Below are 26,947 nucleotides of genomic sequence, written 5' to 3' on the forward strand. Positions count from 1 at the left end.
CTGTCTTAGTCATTTTTAGAGGCAAGGTTTTAAATGCAGCAAAGAAAGTTGGGAGAGCGTGCATCATGAATTTAGAAAGTTTCAAGTAAAGATTATTGCTTAAGAGTGTTTAAAAGGAGGAGTGATGGATTTTTTAGATCAAAAACTATTCCAGATTCTTCCAGCCAAAATGCAGACTTAATCCTGACAGAATTCCTGCTTCAAGCTGAGTAAAGCCTGAGAACAACTTCAAGAGCAGCAGGTGAAAGCCAGGGGTTAGACTGAAACAAGATCCTGCGGTAGATGTGTTAATCAGTAAAGTGTTGCCACCAATTTGAATTTGCTAAATTCTGTACGAAGCACCCGAAAACCAGGCGGGGGAGCCAGTGCTTAACCAAACTGCCTTCCTGCACTTACAGCAGGAGCCACTGGAGTTTAGGTGGAGCAGGAAAACTTCACACACAAGTTTGTCCCTTTAAGTGGCCACTCTGCACTGCAGGAATACTGCACCATACTGTGAGCTGTGCTGAGAGACCAGCAGGGAGAGAATACAACTCTCCAGAGCTCTTCAGCTCAGCTTTCCTCAGCTACTGTACAATAAGCTCAAAAGACATTTTACTAAGAACTACCCCAGTAGCACATCATAAACAGTAAAAGAAACAAACTTGAGCATCTTTACGCATGTATCTCCCAAATTCAGACTCCAAAGCCTCAACTGTGGAAATTTTAGTGCTTGATGGAAAATCCGAAACAAAGCCTGGTTTAAAAAAATTTATTTTACAAAAAATAAAAACTAGTCTTTACAAACATTTCAAATACCAGCTCTAAACCTCAACTTTTAATAGTGGATTAAGTTTGTTCAAAATGCCAGTCTTAAAAATTTTGACATGTCCAAAAGGGTTTGTTCTTTTAAGAAATGTCATTACAGAGCTGTTGAAAAAAAAAATACTATAGAATGTTTTTCAAAGTCAGAATCCCAAGTTCTTCATCCTCTTAACTACTTTTCAGGTGATTATAATGAAAAGAAACAGCTGTTTTATCTGTTAAGCATGCCATAAAATTAGGGGCTGGAGAGGCAGGGGGGAACAAATATTTTTCCATCTGCTGACCTAGTTGTGTTGCAGGAGAAGAATAAAATTTGTAGGTTTAAGTTGAAGAAAACTGAAGTCAGAGTATTGGTCCAATCCCCTGTCAAAGGTGAACTTGTGGGCCTCTGAATGTATTTCCAGAACAGCTCCTTAATACCCGTAAGAACAAAGCTGAGGCTTAGTATGGGTCAAACCTGTAACATAGAGAATTAGAAACTAAGGAGTGCTGATCAAATCAGCTCCATTACTCTCCATTCCCTCTGTTGTTAAAGCAAATCTCTGAGTATTTTTAGCTGCAAGGATCATTTTTAATGTCATCCGTTCCCAAACTTCTGCAGTGATCAAAGGGAGCAATTTCCACAGAGAGAGATAAAATAAGCAACACATGAGGTGAAGCTGTCACCCTCACAACATGCAGAAGTTTTAAAATAAGCTTTATAAAACACAAATTACAAATTTGTGTGTATGTCTGTGTCCATTTTCACTGCATTTCCCAACCCATAGCTCTACCCAGTATTCTACCGGTAAATCTTCCTTGCAGATTCTGTACAGTATAAAGAGGAAAAAAACAGAGGTATACACAGTAGATTCTGTCCTTTGCCCTTGGTATTAAAAATATGGCAAACCACAAATGCTGGCATTAGGAATTCAGTCAACTCTTCTGGGTTTCAAAGGAAAATGCAGCTCTTCAGCAAAACTGCAGGCTTGGTGCAACCTGTGCACTGAAGATACTTTTTGTTTGAGATACTGTTTAGGGAAAATGGCTGAGGACAGCAGCTGCCAATATGGTAAACATGTTCTGCTGAGGGGCACCGCTCATCATGGGTGCATGTTGTTGATAATGGCCAAAATGCTCATTTTCTCTTGGGCTGAGTCCACATCTTCATTTTGTTTCTGAGCCACTCCTGTGCCAAGGCCATACAGTCGTCCACAATACTTTGCATCATCAATTGTATCCTCAAAAAATAACTGCAGATTTAAAAAAAAAGAAGAGAAACAGGTATTGTTTAATTGTGCCTCTAAATCAGAAAACATCCAGTGTTAATGAACAGCTCATTTAAATCAGCCACCTCCAAGATGGAGTGTGTAAATTAAAGTAAGCACATGAAAGGTAAGTAAACAGAACAAGTCTGTGCCAGTATCAGCAATTCCTGTTCCTGACAGTTTGAAGTGTAACGGCCACAAGGCTCAAAAATCCCAAACCAAAACAAACACCACATTGTACATGTTGACATTTATGGATAGGAAGTGGAGAAGGAGGAACACTGCAGTACCTCTTTCATTCTGAAGAACGCCATTCCTGTGAGAAGAGAGTCTGATCCTGCCTGGTGCTGTCGTCCAATTCGCTGCAAATCCAGCTGATCTGCCACTTCCTGAAGGCCACCCTGCAAAGAGAACAGAAGAGATTTTATTTTGGCAGATCCATCTCTTGCCAAAATTGCCACGTTTCTCCAAAACATGAGGGCAAACAGGCTGTGATGAACCAGTGCAGATCCCAGCAGTACACACACTCCAGCTGTGAGCAAAACACAGTGGGAAATGGTGTTCAAGAGTCCATAAATAACTCTTTGGAAATTTAGGTGCCTTCCTTTCCTGTTGCAGATACTTGAGATAACTGTGGGTACATTCATAGGTTACACATGCTGGGCCTTTCCCTCCCTTTACTCAAGGCTGTGATTCAGTAGATAAATTACCTTCAACCCTCTTACCAGTTAATCAAGTCAGAGTATTTCATGTAAAAGAAATAGCCTTGCATAGGAAGCATAAATATGCTGAATTATAATTAGCCTCTGATACACAAACCAGAAGGCTGTGGCAATGTCCCCTTTATAATAAACACTTGGTAAGTCTGAAACTGGGGAGGGCAGCATCCATTAGACACAAACTGTGTCTCAGGTGCTTCTGTGTCACTACTGGCTTTTAACACATTCCAGTTCTAAGACAACATCTGCAGGAGTTCTGCCACTTGTATTCCTGTACATTTACAGTGTTGATGCCCATCACCTGCGTGCTGGGGAGATACCTTGAGGTTTTTGCAGCTCTTCATTAAGTACTTCACATCATAGATAGATGGGAAGAAAAGATTTAAGATATGGAAAAATTCATGTTCCTCTTCTGGTAACCTGGAATCTGTCAACAACTTCACCATGTAGCCAAAGTCATAACCACTGAAAACAAAACCATAGAGAAACCAGGTAAGCAGGCAGCACCTATAACCCAATCAGTCCTGTATCTCCTTTTTCAATAGCATTTTACTTGCTGTGCCTTTCAAGCCTTAACATTTTCTGACATTCATAAAATTCTAGATCCCAGCCAGAACACATCCTGATTTTCTATGTCAATGTAGGATTTTGGGATGCTCCCCAAGTGCCTTCACTGGCCTTTTGTGGAGCAGCTAAGCCATTGGGAAGGATACACGTTTCTTCCCAACTCTGTACATTTCTGCAGCTAAGGGCAATACAGAAAAGCAGGAAACCCTGCAAGTATCTGTTGAGGGAGAAGGAGGTGGTGCCAAGTCCTTTCATTTGTGATAGTATCAAGGACCAGAGGCTTCCTAATCAAGTTGGTTGAAATGCTACAAGAGAGATGTCTCAACCACACAGATGGAAGTTCAGAGCACCACCAACACTGGAAGGAAAAAGAAACAAAATCCTTACTTTACAATGCATTTACTAAGTGTAGAAATCACATTTCAACTTGTTAGTAGCTTCTTCAAGAGAGGGAGACTGTAACAGCAAAAGGATTCGCAAGCAGTCAGAAAGTCAGACTATGAAGTGTCCTTACTTCTTAAACTTGGCCTTTGTATCTTGATGTTTATTTTAAGAACTACAGGACTGCTAATTTTTCTCCTTAAAATCTGTCAATTTCCGTGGAAAATGCAGAGAATTAAGAAGAGATTTAACAGGGTCAGTGACCATCCTGGACCCACCTGTGGAAGGACAGCCATTTCACACTGTCACTGAGAACAACCCCAGATGTCATCAGCAACTCAGCAAAATGCAGGGTATCGATCCCTTCTTCTTCATGCTTCTGGAACTGCAGCCCAGAGCTGGCAAGGAGGTCTATGGAATCCTGAGAGTACATGTCTTCCCTGAAGGGAAAAAAAGCAGGTTTGCACTCAGGGTGCTGCCAAGACAAGCTCATTTTAGAAAAATTCTCCCCACACTGTATGTCAAGAATTGGACTAACCAGTAGGATACCTGTGGGTTCCACTCTGTCTCTCTAGAATTCAAACTGACTCAGTTTTAATACCACTACAGCAGCCTCCTACATCCGTAACAAGCTGTGATCACAACTAGTTAACAATTCCATTGCTAGTGCAAATTCCAAAGATTCCACCTCCATAGGACTGAAACTGAGAGTTTTGAACAATGTCGCTTCTGCAAGGCGAAGGGAAGCACCACAGATGAGGGCCCAGAGAAAAGGGGAGTTTTCCCAAACGGGAAGATGTGCAACTCTGAAGCACTGACCATCATTCCTGTCTACATTTTTCCATTTCACTCCACAGCAGGTACCACCTCATCAGCACCTCCACTTCCATCTCTGGGAGTAAACAGAATTGCATCATCCTTGACTCAGGAAGGAGGACAAGAATGATGCGCTCGGTGGAGAGCTGAGCAGGAACCTGACTTCTTTACTGGTTTGTGTCATTTGAGGGGGAGGAAACACACAGAGCAAAGTTCTATCAATATGATAACTCATTTAATGAAATGATTACACAGCAAAAACCACCTCACTCTGATTTCTATACTTTTAAGCTCACAAATTTGTGGAGTAAATAGTGAAATTTTTGGGTTCAAGAACTGGATGATCTGCACATAGTAGCTACAAATTTTTGTAATGCTTTCCAATGAGAGTTTCATAAAAATAGATTGATTTCCTCTACATGTGTGGTTTTGCCAGATAAACCCTTTCTTTATTTCCAGACAGCTCTAGTGGTAATTATGCTGAGTTTATCTTTATAATTACAGGGGAAGGGATAATGAAACTTGTTTCAGCTGCAACCCAGAATATTACAGTATGGAGGAGACAAGAATGGCCACACTCCATTTAATGGCCACACTCATTCTCCTGAACAGATGTGATGATTACACCAACTTAAGCATGCATCTGTAAAGAGGTCTTTTTCTTTTTGATGAGACCAGCACATCCATTTATTTTTAGCAGAAAGAGATGGAATGTGCATATATATATATATATATATATATATATGAAGTCTCAAACATTGTTCCAGAAAAAAAAGGCACATAAAATTATCAAGAGAAAGGGTAATAAGGATAGAATTTTAGCACGGCTTTGAACTCCAGGACCATTGTTAACTCCTGGCACTCCAAAATAGGTTCCCACATAATCTGTATTAGAATCTAAATTCTTATTACTCAGAACCAGCCAGCAATGAGGAGCACATGGACACTGGTATTCACCAAAGGAAAGCATTACTCCAGCAGAAGGGAACAGGAAATTATTCCCTAGCTCAAAGACTCACGTAAGGTTGAATTTGAAGTTGAACTGCCAGGTATTGATGCCAGAAGGATATTCCCCTTTCTCATTTGTGAAAGTCAGGCCCAGCTGGATAATTTTCAGCAGGTCAACGTTACAGCGAAGGAGCTGGTACTGATAATCTATGGAGCTGCGGAATTCACCGATCGGCCTGACAACAACTCCGGGAAACTCCGTGTCCTAGGAGAGAAGGGAAAATTGATTTCACCATGGATTCTATTAGGAGTCATTACTAGCACTCTGTTAGGAGGGTAGTCCAGACAGTGAAAACCTTCACTGCTTCTGAGGAACAGTCAATGCCTACATTAACAAAAACTACTGCCAGTCAAAACACATGTTAACAACAGCAGCCATCTATTAGATGAAAAGCCTCCTACTTAGCCAGTGATTGTCTGCTGTCTTTGCTGAAAACCAACCTGCCACGCTATTTTTACCCTCAGATTAGGTCACTTAATTTCTACTGACTATACACAAAATCTTTCACAACGAACCCAGTGTTGTGCACCTGACACAATCTCTTCCTTGCCCAAGAGGTATTTCTGTCCACTCTTACTGCACAGCCACTAAAGCTGGTCCTAAGCACACTTTCAGTGAGATTATAAAGAAGCAAGAAGTTAATTTCCCATTGACAAATGTTAACAAAAAAATCATATTCACTTCCAAAGCTGAAATTGACACCAAAATCCTACACACTCTGCAGAGGCATCTGTCTTTATGCCACACTTTTAATAAGGACTTTTCCTAGCTTGAGTTTCAGTGTTCCTAAGCAAAACTGACAGAACTTACAGTATCACAGCTAAAACCAGTTCTTTATCTAACACACTGGGTGCTGCCAAGCAGATACAGACTTGTAAGAGCAGGAGGAGATTCCTCCCACCTGGGGGAGATTATGCTCTTCTTAAACAAAGCTTTCTGAACACTGTCTTATCTATAGCCAGAATACTTTTCTTCCCTAAGAATCAACATAAGCACTCATTAAAAGGGAGGCAGCCCAGCTGGCTGGCAGTCACTTGCAGGCCTTTTGACCTCCAGTCCCATGGCATCTTCCATAGCCAAATGGAGAAACATGTACACAGGACAAACACACCAGTGGAAAAATAGGGATTTAAACCCAATTGTGACTTGTTTCATTTTCCTGTTGCACAAAGTAATACACAATGAATAGGTAAATATTAAATAAATTCATGTTTTTAAGTTGGTCTCCCTCTTCCCCTTCTTTCAATCAACCCATACTCAGCACTGTATGTTTGTATTAAATTCTGGAAAGCTACTGAACAGCTTTTTATGTTTTCACCTCTTCTAGTTCAGTTTGACTGGGGGTAGGGAGAAATACTTTCACCTTCTCACTCAATAATCAACTTTGTCCCCAACCCAAAAAAATCCCTTGACTAAGGCAATTAGGTCAAGTATAAAACATTCACCATGGCAATGTAGCTGTAACTCAGAACAATCTCCCGAATTTTCCTCATTTCTTCCTCCAGGTTGTTGGCCCATACTTCACAGATAACCTGGCTGTTCTCTGCAAGGGCTGCTGGCATCTTGCAGGGACCAGAAGAAAGGCAGCTGATGCTGACCTCAAATGATAGCGTAGAATCACGAGCTGTGCAATCTTATCAGTGTGCTGCTGTAAAGAGATAAATAAATAATGCTTTAGGTGAAGGAAGTGACATGTGAATAAATGCTCTGTAGGAGTCAGCCACACATCCACCTTCAAATAACCCATTTAAAGCTTACACCAAGTTCTTTCTTGATCACTTTCTGTAAGCATGCTGAATGAAATCTGGAGCATTTGTTCACAATATAAGAGCAGATGCACAGTCAACAGTCCAGTTATTTATGTAAAGAATCATTATCCCTATCTTCCTTTTCCTGGCATAAGCTTTGAAACTTCGGGCACAAGATGCACAGGCAACGAATGCCCATCTTTAATCCTCAGCTACTGCTCCATCCCTGGAAGTGTTGAGGGCCAGGCTGGATGGAGCTCTGAGCAACCTGGTCTAGTGGAAGGTGTCCCTGCCCACAGCAGGGGGGTGGAATAAGATGATCTTGAAGGCCTCCTTCAATCCAAACCACTCTCTGATTCTATGATGAAGACAATTGTTTAAACACAGTAACAGAACGCATTAGAGAGAACCCTCAGTGGCACGAGTTTCAATGTGTATGAATACCTAAAGGGCGGGTGCCAGGCTCATCTTGGTGATGCCAAACAATAGGACAAGAGATAATGGGCAGAAACTGATGCACAGAAAGTTTCAGGGGAAACCCTGAACACGAGGAAGAACATGACCAAAAACCGTGCAGTGACCGGGAACGGACTGCCCAGAAAGGTTTAGGAGTCTGCCTCAATGAAGACATTCCAGAACTGTCTGGACACAATCTTGTGCTATACGCTCGGGGATGACCCTGCTCGAGCAGGGAGGTTGGACCAGGTGACCCACTGTGGTCCCGTCTAACCTGCCCCATGCCGGGATTTTATGGTTCTCTGACGTAACTCGAGACACTCCGCACCGGGGTGTTTCAGCTGAAACCACCGGCAGTGTCCGAAGTGCTACAGCCCGGCTGAGCCCCCGGCTGGTGCCCACTTCCCGCAGTAACACCGGCGAACCGCCCCCAGGCGCCTGCAAGGGAGCTCCAGCCCAGCCCACGGCCGGGCCCTGCGCCACCAGTTACCCGGAGGGACCGAACGCACCGCCACAGCCCGGCGCGGCCCGGGGTCACCTCAGGGTCCCCTCACAGCCTGGGGGCGGCCGGACACGGTTCATCGCGGCCGGGAAGCGGAAAGGCCGCTGTCCCCGCCGCCGCCCCAGCCCCTCAGTGCCTGCCCCGGTGGCTGTCCCGGTGCCCGCCCGCCCGCCCGTCCCAGTCCCCGGTACCTCCCGGCAGCCTCGGCCGGGACGCGCCGCTCTCGCCCCGCGCAGCCGCGATGGCTCCGAGTCCCCCCCGCCGCGAGGGGCGGCGCTTCCGGGTCTCGCGCCGCTTTGGCTCTCGCGAGAGACAGCGAGAGACAGCGAGAGACGGCGGAGCCGGCGGCGCGCGCGACGGGACGGGGGAGGGGGAGGGTCCGTTACTGCGCGTGGCCGTGGTGCCCGTACTGCGCATGTGCCCGGCTCCGGCTGACTCGTGATTCTCCTCCTCCCTCCCCCCCGCAGTGCCGCTAATGGGCTCGCCCGGGCTCTCCGCGCTGCAAACGGCGGGCGAGTCCAAAGTCCGCGGGCGGGGGGTAGGGATGAGGGAGCTGGATGCCTCCGCTCCGTGAGGGAACCGGCGCCATAACGCCCACCGGGGCTGGGCTAGGCTCCCAGCATGGGGAGCCCCCAGCACCCCGATCCCTTGGGACACGGGCGGCCCCGGGCCCTGGCTGAGCGTCCCCGAAAGAAGCAGAGGCCACCCCTCCCTCACCAAGGGGAGGTGAGGGGGTCCCCGGGTCGGGGTTAGGCCCGAGCCCCCCCGGGCTCCCAGGCCACGGGCGCGCAGGGTGGGAGTGGGATGAGGGTTTGTTTCCCAACGGGGATTTTCTAAAGCCCAGAGAGCAAACCACTGCTGTCCTAGCACGCGTTGCTCCTATGGTGTAGTGGGTATGAAGCTCATTAATTGAGCAAGTTCTGCTTCTTCCTGCAGGAGCTTAGAAGTCATTTAAGTTCCTACTACACCTGCAGACTTTTAGTCTGGCTTCTCCTGTTCCAGGAATGGAATTTAAATTACGTTAGCAACAGAAGGTTGTAGCTGGTAAAGCAGCTACTGCTTGTGGAACACGGCTGCCAACACTTGCTTTGCTGGCTGATGCTGATGGCAGATAGGCAGTTCATTTGGAAGCTTGTCTACTAATTAAGCTTAGATAGTATTTCCTTTGTTTTAGACTGCCTTCCTTCTGGACAGGGTTGCATCTGTTGTAAAATGCGTGTGTGCCTATATCTATATATGTTCTGGCACTGGGTTATCTGCCCACCATATGGGAGTCTTTCCTCTCCCTGAATCTCAGCTACTTGCCCAGCGTTTTGATCAAAGTATCTGGAAAACCAGATACTGGTATCTTTCACATGTCATACATCGTTCAGTGTCTCAGGTTTAATGTTCATGCCTCAGCAGAAATGTTACCTTTGGAAAAGAAGAGCATTTTTCACGTGCTGCTCTGTCAAGTGACCTTGCTGCTGTCAGCATCTTAGTACGTCCCATTATTGAGCATTATTTTGATTCAGAGTTTATCTTCAGAGATGATGGAGAGTTACCGTTTTGCCTTAGCTCTGCAGTCTCTAGGGTTGCATTATTTATGCAGCATGCAGTATGCTACACTGCCAGAAAGTAATCACCTTTCTTCCTGTGGTCAGTTGAGTCTGGGATTCTCTACAAGGAAATCTATATTGTTAGCAGGTAAATTTAGCAGGCTGGATTACAGCACCCTGTAAATATAAGGTCAAGTTTTTATTTCCCGAAAGAGTTCAGAGTAATTTTTCTTACTCGTAAACCCAGTGCTTGAAGGGATGTTGAATCTAGGGAAAAAGGGAGGATGCATCTCTTCAGGCCATTGTAAATATCTGTGCCTTGGTACTGTAATAAAAATGTGTTGCAGGCAATAACCACCTGTGATAAATTACATTTGTAGTGTTTAAAAATTCGTGTGTAAAAAAAAAAAAGCCGTTCAAGGATGTTTGCAAGCACTGGTGGGAAGAGCTGGAGATGCATTTTGCTTGATGAGGTCAGAATTCGTTTTTTTCAAACACGACATGGCTAATAAAGGTTCAGAATAGCTGGAAAAGGCACCCTGCTCTTTAAAAAGTCCCATCATTTCTGTATGTGGAAGTTACCAATTTTGCCTCCAACTCCAGCACTCCAAAGCAGGTCTTGAAGAGTCCTCACATCTACACATGAATGTAGAGCTGCATTATAAAGTGGAGTAAAGGCCTTTAGCTCAACACTTTCACACTGGGCAGCTTGAGCTGCATGTCCTGTTGTGCCTTTCCTTTAGAGTTTAGTCACACCACCACAGGAAAACTTAACTTGTGGGAATCCTGAAACGTGAACTTTTGTTGTCCTCACCCTTCCATTGTTCCGTAAAAGCAACCACTGCAGTGCTAGGTCGTGGCACACATGCCCTGGCAGGTGGTGAGAAATCTGGTTCAGAATGCAGGGAATTAGGCAATGGGTGATGTGTGCCAAGTTCAGATGCCTCTTCAGCCTTAGAGGAACTGTCAGTATGGGCTTGTACAACACTCTGAAAGATTCTTCGTAGATTTTCCCCTGATGTTCCTTTTGAATAGTGAAACAACTAGTGGCTATTACAAAAACTGTGGGGAGTGAACAAAGTTATTTTATGAAGTGTCTGATCAAAAAGCTTTTTTGCTGAGAAGAAATCAGACTTTTTGCATGGCTCAGCAAAGATTGCACCAGCATTGGAGTGTCTGTGGTGGAGACATCAGCAGAGGGCACAGAGCAGCCAGAAGCAGCTGTTAGATGAGTGATAACCTGTGCTAGGCACAAAACTGCAGCAGAAGACAAATGGCATTTACAACCCTATGACTAATGTGCTGAGCTGTCCCTATGGGTATGAATATTTCAGAGATTACCCATGTTGGAATTGAACCGTGGTTAAAAAGGAACACTGAGGTCCAAAATTCACTGTCTTACCACCTCCTTTTGGCTGTTGGATGAACAGCCCTCCCCCTGCAAGTTTAAATCCAAAGATGAGCTGAGGACATTATCCTTATGGCACCCCTCTCTTGAGATGCTCATTTCCACTTCCTCCTCTGCACGTGAGTAAATAGTTTGAAGGAATCACATTCCTCCCTGTTGAGTCTGCTCTGTGTGATAAATACCAATTGGTAGCAACTGCTAAGAATGACAACTTCTGTCCCTACCAGGGAATAGTTGGAATTAGGTAAGAGAAAGTGTCGATGGAAACAGTAACAGAGGGTTAAATCCTGTTCACTCTTGCAGAGCTCTCTGCAGTTGCAGCTCTCCTGGCATGAGGTGTTACTGAGAAGGAGCTTGTGTTACTTCACCTGTGAAGGGCAAACAAGGCTAACTGTGAGGCAGAGGTGATATTCCCTGTCTTTCCTCTTGTGGAAAAATAAATCTGGGGAGTTATGATAGTAACACCCTCAGTTCTCAGAGCTTAGTTCGTAATAGGGAACTATTTATGGGGTAAGTAACAGATTGGGGCCACATTTGCATAATAAAGACTAATGTTACTGTAAATTACATCTTGCTCTCTGCAATACTATAATTACACTCTTTATGGTCTGTAAACATTATGTTTAAAGACAGCTGAGCCCAAGCACATGCTAACCTGTATGTATCTTCAGCTTACCCATGGAAGCAAAGTCTGTAACTGGTTGAGAGCACTGTGTAGCAACAGAGTTGGTGTAATTTTTAGACTTACTACAACAGCATGAAAGCTGGACTGCTGTTTTTTTGCCAAATTCCACAGTGACCCCTAATTGCTTTTAACAAATACACCTTTGACCCATTCAGTTGCACTGGCAGTAGCTATTTTGTGCTCCAGCCATGAGTTAGTGAATTATAAAAAATGCTTATCTTTAGGGGCATTGGTGGCTTTTCTGTTATAACGATGAAAAATTTACCTGCAGAGATTTATTCCACGTGCTTAACTGAGTAACAGCGTGCACATACCCACGGGGAACACTGCCAGCACTAACAGTGACATGGCACTGGCTTCACATGACTTGTCTGGGAGGGGACAGGCAGCACCGGCTTGGAAGCACACCCCCGTCACCCTTCCCTAAACTCTCATAAAGTTTCGAGAGCAGTAGTGAAAAGTGAGGAGTTGAGCTCTGGGCTCTGAATAGACACAAAGGACCTCTCCTAGGCTACCATCAGCAGGAGGTGAGCAAAGAACAGGCAGCCAGAGTTCAAGGGTATAGCAGCTTGAAAAGATATGATAGAAACTTTGAGGAAGTCATTTAAAGGCAATGTCATGTGTCTGTGTGAAGTCCTTTGTCAGCTTTTCTAGGAGCAGTGGTTGCCCTAAGATCCGTGCAGTGCTTGGTAGGACATCAAACACCACGTCTGGTCCTGTGTCTGTCCACATAGAGTGGCTGATATGCAGCTGTTCAGGTGACCAGGTAAGTGGTCCTGTGGTTTTTGTTCACTATGTTCTGTACTTTCATGGATAGTCACAGCCTTTTTTCTCCCAGGAGCAGTTTTCCACTGTCTGTGCCCTATAAAGGTTGATTTCAGTGAAGTAAGATCTACAACAGAAGCTTCAGGCAGGAAGGCAAAAGGAATCCCAAGGAGCTGTGGTGGGCAGCCAGTCCATCACAGCAGATGGAGCTGCTACTGAGCTGCACCTGCCATGCAGGTCTGTGGCTGGTGGCAGAAGGAGGTGGTGCAATGGGTACAGTACAGGGAAAGGGCACCCGTGCTGCCTCAGCTTGGGGCTGTCTGGGCACCAGAAATATAAGAGAACATCAGGCATGGGGCATAAATGATAATTCACATGTTATAAAAAATGTAAAAAATGCATCAGGGATTTTTTCAGATTATACTCAGATTATGTTGAGCATTTTGAAACATGACGTAGACAAGCTAGCTTTTTTTGGTACCTGAAGTGGAAAATTCAGTGAAAACAAGATCTGTGACTTAATGAACAGTTTTTGGGCAAATGAAGTTATACATGGAAATAATAATATAAGAAAGTGCATTAGAATCCTTGTTTGACTAGTGTATGTTCCCCCTTTAATGTCAAGAGACTGATTGGAAAAGCAATTATTTTACTTTATGGTTGAGAATTTGCTTTGGAGCAAATTTCAATTAACTAATTGGAAATAACTGGAAAGGAACTTTTTTTTTTTTAAGCAGCACTAGTTCTAGCTGATATTTGGAAATAGCTACAGGCAGCTGAGAGCTTCAGTGGTTGATTCGGGGCTGTAAAACATGCCAACATGAGAGCAGTGCCAAGCAGCTGAATGGCTTTTTTGTTTGCTGAAACAGCCATGGTTACATGAATGGTTTTTTAATGTATTTGCTGTATTCTGAATCAGGAGAGACATTATGCAATAAAAAAAGAGTAGGTAATGAGATGTTGGGGAAAACCTACTCTATCCAAATTTATCTGGGTTTAATGTAAGTAATGTAAAATCTTATCCTGAAAAGTGGCTTAATAAAGGCAGTGTTCTGAAACAGAGGGTAAGCAGATGTGGAAGCTCTGTTTTGAACGGGAAATCTTTGCCCAAGCCAGCCTTCTGTCATAAATTGATTATTTAAAAAAGAGTGCTAGAAATGTGATCGTAATTTTAACTCTTTCCTAAATGCACAGAATACGTGACTCAATCAAGTAATAGCTCCTTCTCCTTCTAAAAACTCAAAGCAGAGTCACATTTTCTACAGTGCTCTGCTCTCTAGCTCTTCACATGCAAAGTTTCAGCAGGTTTGAGTCAGCACTGCTGGATACAGGAACCTCTGGAGCATCAGCCTTCCAGCTCAGTGAGGTTCCCCTTTTACACCTGCCTCACCTAGATCTAATGTTGTCTGCTACAAAGTCATCAGAGCAGAATTCGGGTCTCCTCTCCTAATCTCTTTAACCACGGAAAACTATGGCCAGCACTATTTACTCTACTATCTGAGCAGAATAATTGGATATTGCTCTTTTCAGCTCCCTGCTGGGTGGTTGTAAAGATAGGGATGTGCACAGGGCAAATAATAGGAGTTATAACCAAAAAAATTCCAAGTGGAAAAAAATTACAGTGAAGGTTGTCAAATACTGGAACAGATTTCCCAGAGAAGCTGTGAAGTCTCCCTCTGTGCAGACAGTCAACTGTTCAAGGCTCTGAACAACCTGTTAAGGAAGCTGGAATGGAGCAAAGCCTCAAAGGAATGGATTGTTTGAGCCTGACATATTTCAAGCATTAGTAGTGTTTTCTTGGAGACAGTGGGCACACCTGCCCTGAGGGGACTTGTGTGACAAGATGGGCACGTAGTGGATGTTACGTAACGGACGTGATTAGAAGGTCTTTTAAAAATTAAGATAAGATCCATTTAAATTTGACCTGTGGCATGTTATTTATGCTGTTCTGTTCAGGCTAGAGGCTATTTTTAGTTGTTTCTTATGGGTATTCTTCATCAGATATGTTGGAGTTCAACTGTATTTTATCAATAAAGATGTGGTTGGCAAACAATATGAGAGGAAAAGAAAATCCCACAGACTGGCTCTGGTAGCTGACAAAGTCCAGTAGTGAGGAGCTCCATATCTGGGGAAGGACAGGAAGCCCTGGGACACTGCAGGTTCCCTAGCACATCCTCATTTTAAGCAATAGCACCTTAGGGCACCTCTCACGCTACTTTTTTTTGCCAAGGGAGACAAACTAAACTTGGATTTGGTTTCTTTTTTAAGACGGCTACCGAAAGTTAGCATTTCCCATAGGAGTACTTCCAACCCTAGTGTTGAAATTCGGGGTTGGGAGTTGGCCTCAGGGTTTCAGGTTTCAAATCCCTTTCCGCCTTATTTTTCTTTTTTCCTCCTCAGAACTGTCTAACATCAGTTTCTTCCACTAAAGTGTGTGGTGTGGTGGGCTGGCCTTGCTCTTTTGTGTCTGTGAGTAAGCAGGAAGAAGGTGTCTAATTCATCTGTCTCGTGCCCTTTAACTTGCATACTAATATATAACGTAACAGAGCTGGAAACACTTGTAAATAAACACAGTTGTATTTGTAAGAACATACCCAGAAGGCTGTAATTTCAAATCTAAACTATAACCTCCTGACTAATACAGGACTTCTTCTTGGCAGTTTATTCCTCCTCTCTGAAATGCTGCAAGAAGAGTACTCCCAAGAGGCTTCCCTCCATCATCAAGGTAATAGAATATCATCTTCCTAATGAGTAATTTTCCAACTATTTGTACCCTACACAGGGACCTTTGAACCTTCTCTGTGCTTGCCTTTGTACTTTAGGTAACAGTTTGCCTGTGCTTGAATGTTCTGCTGATTAGGAAAAGCAAAATGGATTAAATTCTGCAATCCTCAGTAATCTGGCCGTCATATTATTAGAAGTTGTGTGTTTGTTCTTAAAGACCATGTGAAACCAAGAAAACATTAAGGAATGTTTCGTTAACTTTTGCTAATTATATTTGACGATAAGAGTGCAGAAATATAAAAACAGCTATGCAATAATCCCTAGGACAGCCAGAACATGGCCTGAAATACAGAACCCTTCATGGCCATGGCCAGCAGTGAAGCCTCAGCAGCTACTTAAATCTTGGGTTTGGTTTATTTTTTTAATTTTTTTATAACAAAATCATCAACAAATGGTCAAGCCAGAGCTAAATGCAGGGAGATTTATTATGAGATGGCCATGTGCCCATTTAGGACCTTAACCCTCTAAGTGACTGTAGCAGGACTTGAAGCAAAGATGATTTTGTTACTTACCATATTCTTAAACTGTAACTTAGAGTTTGAGCAAAGGCTGTGGGGCTCTACTGTGTTAATTCTCTGTGGCACAAACTCACTTTGTTTTCATCCCTGTTCATTTAGTTGCATGTTGTCATTATGGAAGAACATATGTCCCACATTATCATTTCCTTACAGCCTGGGAAGGGCTGGAGTAGCTACTGAGTGCTGCAGTGTATTCCTGGGCCAGATCAAGGGAGGAGGTCTTACCACAACACACCAGTGACACAATCAAAAATCTTTAGTTTTGGCTGTTCTCCCATTTTTCTTTGTTATCCTTGCATCCCTGTTAATCTTCTGGGATACTACTAACTCCTCAGGAAATAAGGGCATTTTTCTTCTCAAGAACTTAGCTTTGCTTGATGGCCAACACATGAAGGATGGAGCAGGACAGGACAGGGCACAGAGAGTAAATGTTTTACACTTTTACCACTGAGCTGCAAGTGGAGGGGATTTGGTGTTGTCAGCATCATATTCTGCCACTCTCCAGCTGTACAAGGTTCACTTACTTAGATCACCTTTTATTTCAGATGGAAAGAGACTCTGGATATTCCTCCACTGCTGAGCTGCAGAAGCAGGTAAAGGCTCAAGGTCATCTTTTAAAGGAAGCGTTATGCAGATGCTTTGGAAGGCTGGATGCGTTGAATCATCTTCTAAGAGAAGTGACAGACATCCTCATTCCAAACATTTTAGTGCAATTAGGAGCTCACCTCTTATCACTAAAGCAACATTTCCCCAGCATTTTTCCCTTCCAGTGGACTGCAGCTACAGCAGCAAGTGGGGAAGGGCCTGTTATCTTTGCTTGCATGGCAAGAACCCACCACAGTCCCCCATAACCAGAAGCTGTGCCACCTCATTGGGCCTGGTCCTCAGAGTGGTCCTGCTAAACACTTACTTCCCAGCTGATGTGCCCCAGTCTCTTTACCTTGCCAGCAGCAGCCCTGTCCTGCACTTAAGGAATTTGCCAACTTCTACAAGCACTTTAAGAACAAGAACTAGCAATTTAAGAGCAAGAACTCAAGCAATCCATGAATTAGTTTGGAAACTACTGTGCCATAGCTGTTGGCATGAGAAGAAGCAGGGTGTTAAGCACTTGGACTTGATGAACAAGATTTTTTTTTCTATGTAAACTTCTCTGCTTCTACTGCTCATGTAATTATACTGTGTGGGATTCATATAATCACTTCATCACATGCAATAAAAACACAGGCTTAAAACAAGACATATCCTAGCCAAAGGGCTTTTAAAATAGATGAAGTGCTGAGCTTTAGCTCCTCTCTGTCCTGTCTCAAAGCACAACATGCACAGTGTCTGTGAGTATTATGAGTTACTAATGTTTGAAACTCTTGAGCTGGAGGATGCTAAAGCAACTGAAACTTTATTTGGTCTAACTGAAATATCTGACACTTGTAAGACAGAATTTTTGTTTGGTATGCTCTCTCATCATCCCAGGAGAAAAAGGATTTATAGGATACAAGTCTGTTAAAAAGCTCAAAGCTTTTCATAGCTTCTGTAACCTTTTTTTCTAAGGACTATGTAAGTGATGGTCCAGGGTCTAAAGGTTAAGAAAGTCTTACATCAGCATACATAGGGCATAATATGGATGCAACTGAAAGAGTGGAATTGCTAAGAGAGCAAATCTCTGGTCCAGGATCCAGCAGGCACTATCTGATGCTGGAGGAGAGGCTTTTGCCAGCCTGGCATTTGCACTTCAGTACACCCAGTGATAACAGTGGCAGCTGATTGCACTGCTCTCAAATAAATCCAGAGGGTTCACAAACATCAAACTGTAGGGCAAGAGTCATGGCAAGTTACTTCGTCCCTGGCTGCTTTTTCGATTAAAAAAAAAGAGAGAGAGAAGGAGGTGATAGGAGGAAATGACTGGTTGTTTGTTTTAATAGTGAATGTTTCAGTGCTGATGAGCAAAGTTCTGTCCTGGGACAAATAAATATTGCTCATAAGTCCTGGGCCACGTTTAATGTACTGTAACTGTTACAGAATCTAAAAGCCATGTAAAGAGGATTCCTTTATATTGCATTACCCTAAACCACCTGCATTTGGCATTTCTCAGAGCTGCCTCTCTTGTTTGTCCTCTCTGACAGGAGGTGAGCAGGACAGCAGCTATGAATCACACTGGTTTTACTACAGTGTGTTTGTGCGGCACAACACCACAGTTAAAAAACAGGAAGGACAGAGGAATGAAGAAGACAATAGCTGGTTAATTATACTGTATCATTTTTGTATTGCATTGATTTTTTAAAAAACATTTATATTTCAGATAAATATAATTCATATTCACTCATGAAAACCAAATTAATTGCACTCCAGAACCAATTCCAACTTGGACTACTCTAAAAGACAGATAATTAGTTATAAATTCGTTGTATATTTGCTAAACAACTTCATTTTGAATATTTAAATATTCAAATATATTGAATACTGCTTTTTGAACGTACTTATTCCTGTTAACCAGGTCATCTGAACACAGCAGTTCTTGACTGCTGTGGGGAGAAAACACTGCATCTTGGGAGGGAGAAAATACTGAGGGAGGAAGGTGCTGAGATGGAGCAACATTCCTTATCGGCAGGTGTTCCTTTCCCACAGCTCTGAGTTATCCAGAAGCCCCTTGAGTTATAGCCCTCCAGGTACTGAGCAGCATGCCAAATAAAAAAAAAGAGGGAAAAAATCAGTGGTCCTTTCTCTCCCTTTGGTTATTCCAGAGAAATTCCACATCAGCCATGCATCAGGTCTCTGTAAGCATGGCAGATGGATGTGTGTGTACTCCCCCCTCCATTACACACCGTATCCCACAACAGCTTTGTTATTGTGTTCTTCAGAGTGTGTGAAGCAAAACAGGCCATCACAAGACTGCCTTCGTCATTTCAAATACCAAAAATGCCAGGGCAGGACACAGCAGCACATGCTTACTCTTGTTGCTTCTCACAGGGAGAGAAGCTCTGGGATGCCTTGAAGATCAGTGCCTATGTCTTCAGTACAGGCCTGCTCATGTTCACTGCCTTAGTGAACTCTGTTTCTTGGTAAGAATGTTCAAACAAAACAGCTTGAGGAGAAACTTTTCTGTGGAAAGGCGGATGGAAAGATGGGCAACCAAGAACTGTTATTCCCACAGGTTTATGCAGAATATAACTTTAGGCAATTTCTGGCAAACAGCATGGCTGGAGTTCTACAACTATATGGAAGGAGATGAGTGGACAATCTTCCTCTTTGGTGAGTTTTAACAATGCTCCTCAGGAGAAACCATCTATGTTTTACATATAAAAGGGGGACATGGACAAGGTTCCTGAACTCACTAATCCTCCCACTGACAAGCACTGGCTTGGAAGCCACCCACAGCTGATGTGGTGCAGCTGTTCTGCTTTCGGATGGGGTCATCATCAGAACCCTGTACAGATTAAAAATCTGATATTTTTGCTGCTGCTCAAGTGGCTTCCCTGTGAAGACACTTTGCTCCTGTGAGAACCGAATGACTCAGTAGAACTAATTACTAAAAATGTAAGTAAAATCAGTGAATTTTACTCTTGCTGTAGTACTTACAAAACTCTCTTCTGTGATTAACAGCTGGTGAACAGAATTGGTAGGGACCTTGCAAGGTGCTAGAGATCAACTCAACTTTATCCTACTTGCATTTAAAAGAAACAGAGACCTCCCAGCCACCTAGAAAAGCCTTTTCTTAGCTTCAGTTATGTCAAGTTTCAACCTCTGAGACATTTGTCTGCTCTAACCTCCTTCCCATTCTTTAATCTTACCTGAGTGTCAGAACTCACCCATATTCCATTTTTAAGCATCTTGGGGCAGGGGATGTGCACTTGGCACATCTGGGTCCCAGCAAGGTCCTCTGGGTACTATGCCAGTGTATTTTGTTCCTGATTTAGCCATTGCTTTCAATTCATTCACACATTTCTGCCCTTTCCTCACGCCACAGGGGCTGCATTGGTGCCTGCACTTGCTTTCTGGGGCTTCAATGGAATCCTTCTGGTGGCTGATATAACAGGAAAGCCAACTTTCATTACTCGCTATCGCATTCAGCTGGGCAAGAATGATCCTGTAAGTACTTCTCACTCTGCCTTTTCTGCTGGCTAAACACTTCCTGCACTCTCTTAGGCCAGGAATGGGGAGAAGAACCTGTTCTGCTTTTCTCTTGCAACCAGATAGGATTCCAGGAGGATCAAGCCAAGTCTTGTATACCCACTGCAGGGAGGAAGGCAGATCCTGTAATGAGGCTACTGATCAGATCTGCATTGGCTGCTTGTTAAAGAGCTGATCCCAAAACTAACTGCCTACAAATCTTAAAGCTTTTCATCCTTCCAACTGAAACTGCATCACTTCTTTCTTAGCCTCAAGTCCTGACTTCTCTTTTGCAGGTGGACACAAAGAAACTGTGGAAAGCCATCTACACGGCGCTGGGTAATCAGTTTTTTATCTCCTTTCCCATGCTTGTGCCCATGTTCTACATCATGAAATCGTGGGGCAACACCTTCAGCGAGGAATTACCAACCTTCCAGTGGTTTCTTGTGGAGCTAAGCATTTTTACTGTAGTAGAGGAAATTCTCTTCTATTATACACACAGGTGAGCTGAGCACAGGAACAGGACTCTCGATTTTCCTCCATGCCTTTAAGCTTATGCTCATATCCTACAACAGCAATAATCCTCGTCCCTCTGTTCCACCAATCTTGTATTTATGTGGGAAATCTTACAGGTCCTGAAATCCCCCCTCACAACATGAGGCCTTGGTGCTGCCAGTAAACAAAAATGTGTAGAATTTTAAAGGCGGAACAGCTTAAAACAGGAAGAAACATGCAGTTTTGCACAGAAGCTGTAACCCAGCATTCTTTGAAAAGAACAAGACTGGCTGTCCTGAAAGAAAATATCTCAGGGATCAGTGACTGATCTCCGTTCCCTTGTACAGCACCTACAAATCAGGGCCTGGCTCCCAACAGTGCAGGATTTCCAAGCACTGACACCAACATTGGAGGACAGAACTAAAGCAAGGAAGACGGAAGCCTGTGCAGAAGCAAGCACAGTACACTCAGAAATATGTAGGTTTCCCTTTAGGACAAATGCACCCAAAAAATGTAAATGCCATTTTTTACAAAGGACCTGCAGAAGTGAAAATTGTGATTCTTTGACAGTTTCCAGCAGAAAAAGTCAAACCGGTGAAAATACAAAGTGAGTCTTCCCCTAAGTAGTACTCCCAGATCTGAATAAATAAGTAATTCAGGGACTTTGATTTATGGGATTTATCTGGACTGTGTTTAACATCAGCCACCGGACACATTAATTAAGGGCCCAATACAAAGAGAGCAAAGGAAGCAAGGAGTCCTACACTCTCACTGCCAGCTGCTCTGAAATCTTTATGTTAGAGGAGACACGAGCAAGTCACCTGCAGAAATTCTGTGTTCTGTTACTCCTTTCTTGCAGAGCTTAAAACCTGCCTTTCTCTGTTTGCTCTACCTAGGCTTGTTCACCACCCAGTCCTGTATAAGTACATTCACAAGAAGCACCACGAGTGGACAGCCCCCATCGGTGTGGTCTCCATTTATGCTCACCCAATAGAACACATAGTAAGTGGATTCTCCCATGGTCACCCTCCAGTTGCTGTGTGGAGTGTGATTTCCATGGGATGAGGTGGAATGGTAAGAGAAGAGAAGCAAATGTGCCCTTAGAGGCTTCTTCCTTAGGAAGAGGAAGCTGAGCTGCATTGCCGAGAAGCTCGGATCTAGGAGGGTTGCAGTAATTGTTTATACTGGACTCCAGTAGCTTTAAAAGCACAGATCCAAGGGCCTCCACTAGATAAGAAACTGACTGGACAGGGCTTCCATGAGCCCCAAGAGGCCTGGGAGCACAGACAGTGTTTTTAGCAAGAGATCTGACACACAGTCTGAGTAATTGTGTGGACTCAGAATTCTGTCAGGATTTTTGTGCTGGTGGCTGGGATCAGTATTTGCAAGGAGCGTATCCCAACACTCCTCCAGCTGAGACTTCTCAGGAAAACACATACTTCAAAAGATTCCACTTACAAATTCTATCGCCTGTTACCAATAGTCCTGGGCTGCAACACCAGCTCTGAGGGTCTCCCCAGCTGACAGTCTTTGGGCAGTATAATGATTGAGGAGCCCAGCTGAGCCATGCTGGTGCAGGCAGCTGGGTCTGGGCAGCCAGAGCCATTTGTGCCCCGGGCAGGACACAGTGAAGTGATGCAACTGGGTTTTTCACATTGCCATGTGTGTCTGCAGGCCATGCCCTTTCACAGCAAGGTTTCCCAGGAGCAGCTTCAGCATTATTCCAAGGTGAACCTGAAATTTACACCTCAGATTCCAGGGTGATTTACTGGAATCATGCTGCCCTCACACCCACTGTTTGGTGTCATGTCTAACTTCTACTGCAGGCTTGGGGAGCTTGGGCTATGACAATGGTTTGCAGTTAGTAGAACTCTCTTATCTCTATTACTACTTTTGGGATTATTGCCTAACTTTAGTAAGGTGTTTGCAGAGGGATCTTCCCTTTACACCGCACAAAACAAGTGTGATGGATCACCACGTGACAAAATTCAGCTCCTAGAGGAGAGTCTGCTGGTTGTGGACCCATTAATGAGGTAGTTTCTTCTCATTTCCAGATCTCCAACACTCTGCCTGTCATGACTGGCCCGATGATCATGGGATCTCATATTGTTTCAATCTCAGCATGGTTCTCCCTCGCTCTGGTAACAACAAGCATTTCTCACTGTGGCTACCACCTGCCCTTCCTGCCATCTCCAGAGTTCCATGACTTCCACCACCTCAAGTATGTCTGGGCACTGCTCAGCTTCCCATTCTCCTTCCTCTCCTGCCTGTGTCCTGGCACCGACAGGAAAAGCTCCTTTCTGAGGGTCAAGTGGGTCTGCCGAAGTCATGCACCAGCAGAGCAGCTCTGCAGTTCACCTGAGAGCAGGCTGAGTGCTGCCAGTTCTTACAGCAGTTAAATGGAGATTGGGATTTCAAGGGATTCCAGCCCTGTTAAGGACAGTTCTCTGCAAGGCTCTTCCTAGAAGTTTAGAAGACGCTTCATGTGATCTAAAGACAGAGCAAGGGCAAGTCACACAGTGAAATAAGCAAGCCTGCCTGTCTGTCCCTCTCCCATACACTGGGATTAGTAACACTGATCAGATTACACTTTGCCCAGCCAATCACCATTAACCCTTCCTGACAGAGATTCTCAGCCTGTTGTGCTGGAGAGAGAGCAGTTGCAGCAGGTTGTTCGAGGATACATACCCAAGCAGTAGAGAAACATTCCCATCTCCCAGTGGGCACTACATTCAGACATACTCCCCAGAAAAGTCTGCCCCTCCTGCAGAACCAGCCCAGGGAACAGTTCAGTCACCACATGCCAGGACACAGATCACTGCAGAGCCGAAACACTCTGAGTGGAACAGCTGTACCAGCTGGAAGCACATCTGCTCCATATCCCAGGACAGCCAGGTCTTGAGAACACATGGGCATGGTAACGTGGGTGTCCGGTGCTCCCACAGCTCTGAGCTGCCCAGGAGAAACACAGCTGCTGCTCAGTGCCACCACTTCTGGGCAGTGATGGCACCAGAGAGAAGCTGCAAAAGGTTCACCCAGGCTTCGACAGAGCTGCCAGGGAGCCTGTTGCAGGGACAAGAAATCACATGGAGAGATTATCAGGGCTCAGAAAGGAAAGAGGACGATAGGTAAGGTAACCTCAGTAACTTCCAGTGATGTTTATCTCTGGTTCCCAGGTTCAACCAGTGCTATGGAGTGCTGGGAGTGCTGGATTTTCTGCACGGCACGGACAGAGTGTTCAGACAAACCAAAGCCTTCGAGAGACACAAGGTCCTGCTCGGCCTCACGCCGCTCTCCGAAAGCATCCCTGAGCTACCCAAGAAAGCTGAGTGAACCAGCCCAGCAGCTCCTGCCCAGCCGGATGATGAGCAGAGTGAGAGACAGTGATTTATGCCAAATAGTATTTTAATTGAGAAACAAGTTCTTGTCCACATATAACAAAATGTGAAGCTGAAGTTAAATATGCTGCTTGAAATGATTGCACTTTTGCTGCCATTATTTTCTACCCAAGACACACACACAAAAACCCCTGCTCTAGAAATCTTTTTTAAACTAAATTTAATGGTTTGTTCCTCTGTTAACTTGCGCTGGCCTTGGTTCCAGCTGCCTGTGTATGAGCCAGGTGTGTTCTGGGCCACGTGGCTCGGGGTTCTCGTTATCAAGGTTTTAGCACCAGACTTCCCAGGTGATGATTTGGCCTCTCTTATCACCACTCACTCTATAGAAACATTAAAGTCACTCCATCTACACATGATACAATTAAAACCAGTTTTTGTGACTCACAGCACCTGGGATCCAGGACGCAACCCCATGGAAAATCACGGGGGCCACAGCTTTAGAAACACTGCACATGCAACAAGGGCCTGACTTCCCATGAACAGTTGTTCTGCACAGGAAGTCAGTACAGGGCTGAACTGGGGCTGCCACAGCCTCATCACTGCTCCACAGACAGCTGCAAACAAAGGGAGTTTCCCCTCGTGGGACATGGAAGCAGAGCTGGGAGCTGATGTGCTCCAGGGTCACCTCCTCCTGCTGCATCTCCCCTTGCTCTGAGAGACAACCAAAACTCTGAGAAATTACAGAAAGATTTTCTAAGGAAAGCAGAGTCCCTGCTGCCCTGAGCTGTGTGGAGATGAATGAAACCTTCTAAGAGAAGAACAATATGCACATCCCCAAGTACCCACAGACCATCCGAAACACACTGTGAATTTTCTCAAGGATCTCAAGTCTCAATCCTGCCTGGGGCCCTGGAAGAAAAACATCCCATCTCTCCCCAGTGCTAGAGCAGCCCCTCGAGGAACAGGCACACAGGGCTGACCTGTGCTGCACTGACCAGTGGTCAGCCCAGCTCCACCCTTGGAACCAAAGTCACTTGCCCTGCTCCTCTCCAGTCCCTACAGCTGCACCAGGATGAACTCACCCCAGTCACCCACCCGCAGCTCCCTGGGGAGGGCAAGTCAGCAGAACAGAAAATCCAGGCACCACTGTCTTTTGAAGTTTTTATTTTTATACATTTTTTTTTGTATTAAAAAGGAAAAAGCATAATTACCACAAATTACAAAGGACTAAAGCATTACTAGAATAATGAATCACATCAGCCTAGAAAGCAGATACTCTGAATAATATTAATGTTATAATACAAGCTCTCATTCAAGTATTTTACATTTTTCTCTTTTCCTTTTATACGCGATGATGATCCTAGCACATGGGTCAAAGATTATGTACTATCGACAGAGATGGATCATGTACAGCGGGCCATATTAACAAGATTTTCCTCCCAAGTGATACACGGTCTGTGATGAGTCATTTTAAGTTTGTCTCTACTATAAATGCAGCTGAAGAAGGTTGCACACACTCTCTAGTTTTGGGAAACAGAAGGCTGAGGTTGGACACACAGGGTTTGAGAAGGGTCAGCACATCGAACCATCACCCCTTTAGCTCCAGGCGAGCAAGCAGAAGGCTGCACTCGCTGGGATGCGGCTCAGTGGGTGTTTCTGAGCCACAGATCCAAAGGTTTCCAACCTCAATGGGACCAGGACAGGCTGGGGGGGAAGATGGGGAGCAGGGCTGCACCAGGGAGGCCTGAAGGACCAAGTGGTGCCAAGCAGCCCCTCCCACAAGGGGCACCACAGGCACAAGCCACCCTGGTGTAGGGCTGACACCTGGGGAGAGAGCAGGCTGACAGTGTGGGGAGCTGGAGGGTCCCCAGCACGCTCCACAGGGGCCGGCTGGCACCCAGGGCACTCCCTGCTCCTCTGGAGCTTCCCAAGGGGATGTGCTTGTCACAGATACATCGGTCCTATGTTCAAGTGTCTGCAGAAAGTGAAACTGTAAACTACTGGAAATGCTGCCCTCCAGCCACCTGCTCCATGCCACCGAGACGAACGTTTGCTTAGGAAAAAAAAAAGAAAGAAAGAAATTCTTTTATCTGTTACCTGTACTGGAAACTTTAAAAAAAGTCAGTGAGGCATTTAACATCAAGTGTAGCAACCCTCTCAAGAAGAGCCCAGTATCCATTTCAAATAGTGACAAGTGACATAACCAGCCTCAGAGGAGACAGGAGACAATAAGCATTGCAAACACAGCTTGCTACATTTACAGTTTTCCTTTTTTTTTTCCTTTTGATAAAGTAACTGGAAAGGCATTAACAGCTAGAAGGCCCCCTCTGCACTGCCATGGAACATGGCAGGACACTGAGGTTAAACACATCAGTTTGTTACAGTACAACGACCAGTCCCGAGCAGGTGCTGAAACTCGAGGGACCCCAAGGGCTACAGTGAGAAGGCGCCATCAGGGGTGCCAGGGGGGCAGCAGAAGAGAGATGGATAGGCAAAAACAGAGCAGCAGCATCATTACATTTTTTAGGGTTTTTTTTTTGTTTTTGTTTTTTGTTGGGTTTTTTTTCCACAAATGAGCATGGCAAAGCAACAAAGCCTCCTCAGAAACACACCTTCTACCTCCATTCTGACCCCACACCACAGCTCTGTACCTGTTGCAGCCACCTGCACTCCAAAGACAAGTTGACCTCAGCAAGGAGCCCCTAAGCTCCAGCAGCCTGGAGGACCTCCTAAGAAAAGGGGCAGGATGGGGAATGGTGCCCCAAGTCAGCCTCCCTCAGCCTTTCAAAAGCAGCTGGGGCTCCCCCCAGGCTGTGCCAGTGGCTGGATGCCAGCACCGCACAGCCCTCGCGGGCTGTGGGACAATCAGCGCTCACAGGAGCACGTGTGCAACCACTCGGTCATCTGAAATCAAAAAAAGCACAACACACAGTGGAGGTGAAGCATCCAAACTAAAAGCAAGGCCTAACTCCCTCCTCTACAGAAGGGCAAGAGCTTCCTCAAATGCAAACCCCCTCTGGACAGCTGTCCCTTCATCCAGTGGGGACATGAGCTGCATGTGATGCC

General features: G+C 44.8%; 2 protein-coding genes across 12 annotated transcripts; one reads left to right on the plus strand and one right to left on the minus strand.

Annotated features, from left to right (window-relative positions):
- Nucleotides 1-736: 736 nt before the first annotated feature.
- LOC121658121 (CCR4-NOT transcription complex subunit 8) lies at nucleotides 737-8,534 on the minus strand. Of its 2 annotated transcripts, none has more exons than XM_042014615.1 (7): nucleotides 8,441-8,534; nucleotides 6,989-7,191; nucleotides 5,554-5,747; nucleotides 3,997-4,158; nucleotides 3,091-3,235; nucleotides 2,342-2,452; nucleotides 737-2,036 (listed from the first exon to the last, which is right to left on the minus strand). In XM_042014615.1, the coding sequence occupies exons 2-7, from the start codon at nucleotides 7,103-7,105 to the stop codon at nucleotides 1,887-1,889; spliced, it is 879 nt and encodes a 292-aa protein (XP_041870549.1). In that variant the 5' UTR covers nucleotides 7,106-7,191; nucleotides 8,441-8,534; the 3' UTR covers nucleotides 737-1,886. The 2 variants fall into 2 exon arrangements, with proteins under 2 accessions (XP_041870549.1, XP_041870551.1); XM_042014617.1 differs by having other exon boundaries at nucleotides 6,989-7,188; nucleotides 8,441-8,518.
- A 260-nt stretch (nucleotides 8,535-8,794) lies between these two features.
- LOC121658076 (fatty acid hydroxylase domain-containing protein 2-like) lies at nucleotides 8,795-25,328 on the plus strand. 10 transcript variants are annotated; one of them, XM_042014492.1, is made up of 12 exons: nucleotides 8,795-8,975; nucleotides 12,515-12,646; nucleotides 13,891-14,006; nucleotides 15,306-15,370; nucleotides 16,493-16,540; nucleotides 18,909-19,000; nucleotides 19,093-19,190; nucleotides 19,906-20,027; nucleotides 20,345-20,550; nucleotides 21,440-21,545; nucleotides 22,598-22,764; nucleotides 23,720-25,328. In XM_042014492.1, the coding sequence occupies exons 3-12, from the start codon at nucleotides 13,934-13,936 to the stop codon at nucleotides 23,874-23,876; spliced, it is 1,134 nt and encodes a 377-aa protein (XP_041870426.1). In that variant the 5' UTR covers nucleotides 8,795-8,975; nucleotides 12,515-12,646; nucleotides 13,891-13,933; the 3' UTR covers nucleotides 23,877-25,328. The 10 variants fall into 10 exon arrangements, with proteins under 10 accessions (XP_041870426.1, XP_041870424.1, XP_041870431.1 ...); XM_042014490.1 differs by having other exon boundaries at nucleotides 12,526-12,646; XM_042014497.1 differs by having other exon boundaries at nucleotides 12,535-12,646.
- Nucleotides 25,329-26,947: the final 1,619 nt, after the last annotated feature.

Source organism: Corvus kubaryi, unplaced genomic scaffold (genome assembly GCF_017639235.1).
Source record: "Corvus kubaryi isolate FWS band 111438036 unplaced genomic scaffold, C.kubaryi_AGA036_p1.0 split2-37374, whole genome shotgun sequence".
Classification (NCBI taxonomy): Eukaryota; Metazoa; Chordata; class Aves; order Passeriformes; family Corvidae; genus Corvus; species Corvus kubaryi.

What these genes read in the sequence shown, in the direction of transcription:
- LOC121658121 (XM_042014615.1), bottom strand. Translation starts at nt 7,105, where the DNA reads ATGCCAGCAGCCCTTGCAGAGAACAGCCAGGTTATCTGTGAAGTATGG. An exon ending in AACTTCAAATTCAACCTTAC is followed by an intron (nt 4,159 to 5,553) that starts GTGAGTCTTTGA and finishes TTTTCCCTTCAG; the next exon opens with GGAAGACATGTACTCTCAGG. An exon ending in AGAGCTGCAAAAACCTCAAG is followed by an intron (nt 2,453 to 3,090) that starts GTATCTCCCCAG and finishes TTCTCTTTGCAG; the next exon opens with GGTGGCCTTCAGGAAGTGGC.
- LOC121658076 (XM_042014492.1), top strand. Translation starts at nt 13,934, where the DNA reads ATGCAAAGTTTCAGCAGGTTTGAGTCAGCACTGCTGGATACAGGAACC. An exon ending in GGCTTCCCTCCATCATCAAG is followed by an intron (nt 15,371 to 16,492) that starts GTAATAGAATAT and finishes CTTTTATTTCAG; the next exon opens with ATGGAAAGAGACTCTGGATA. An exon ending in CTCTTCTATTATACACACAG is followed by an intron (nt 20,551 to 21,439) that starts GTGAGCTGAGCA and finishes TGCTCTACCTAG; the next exon opens with GCTTGTTCACCACCCAGTCC.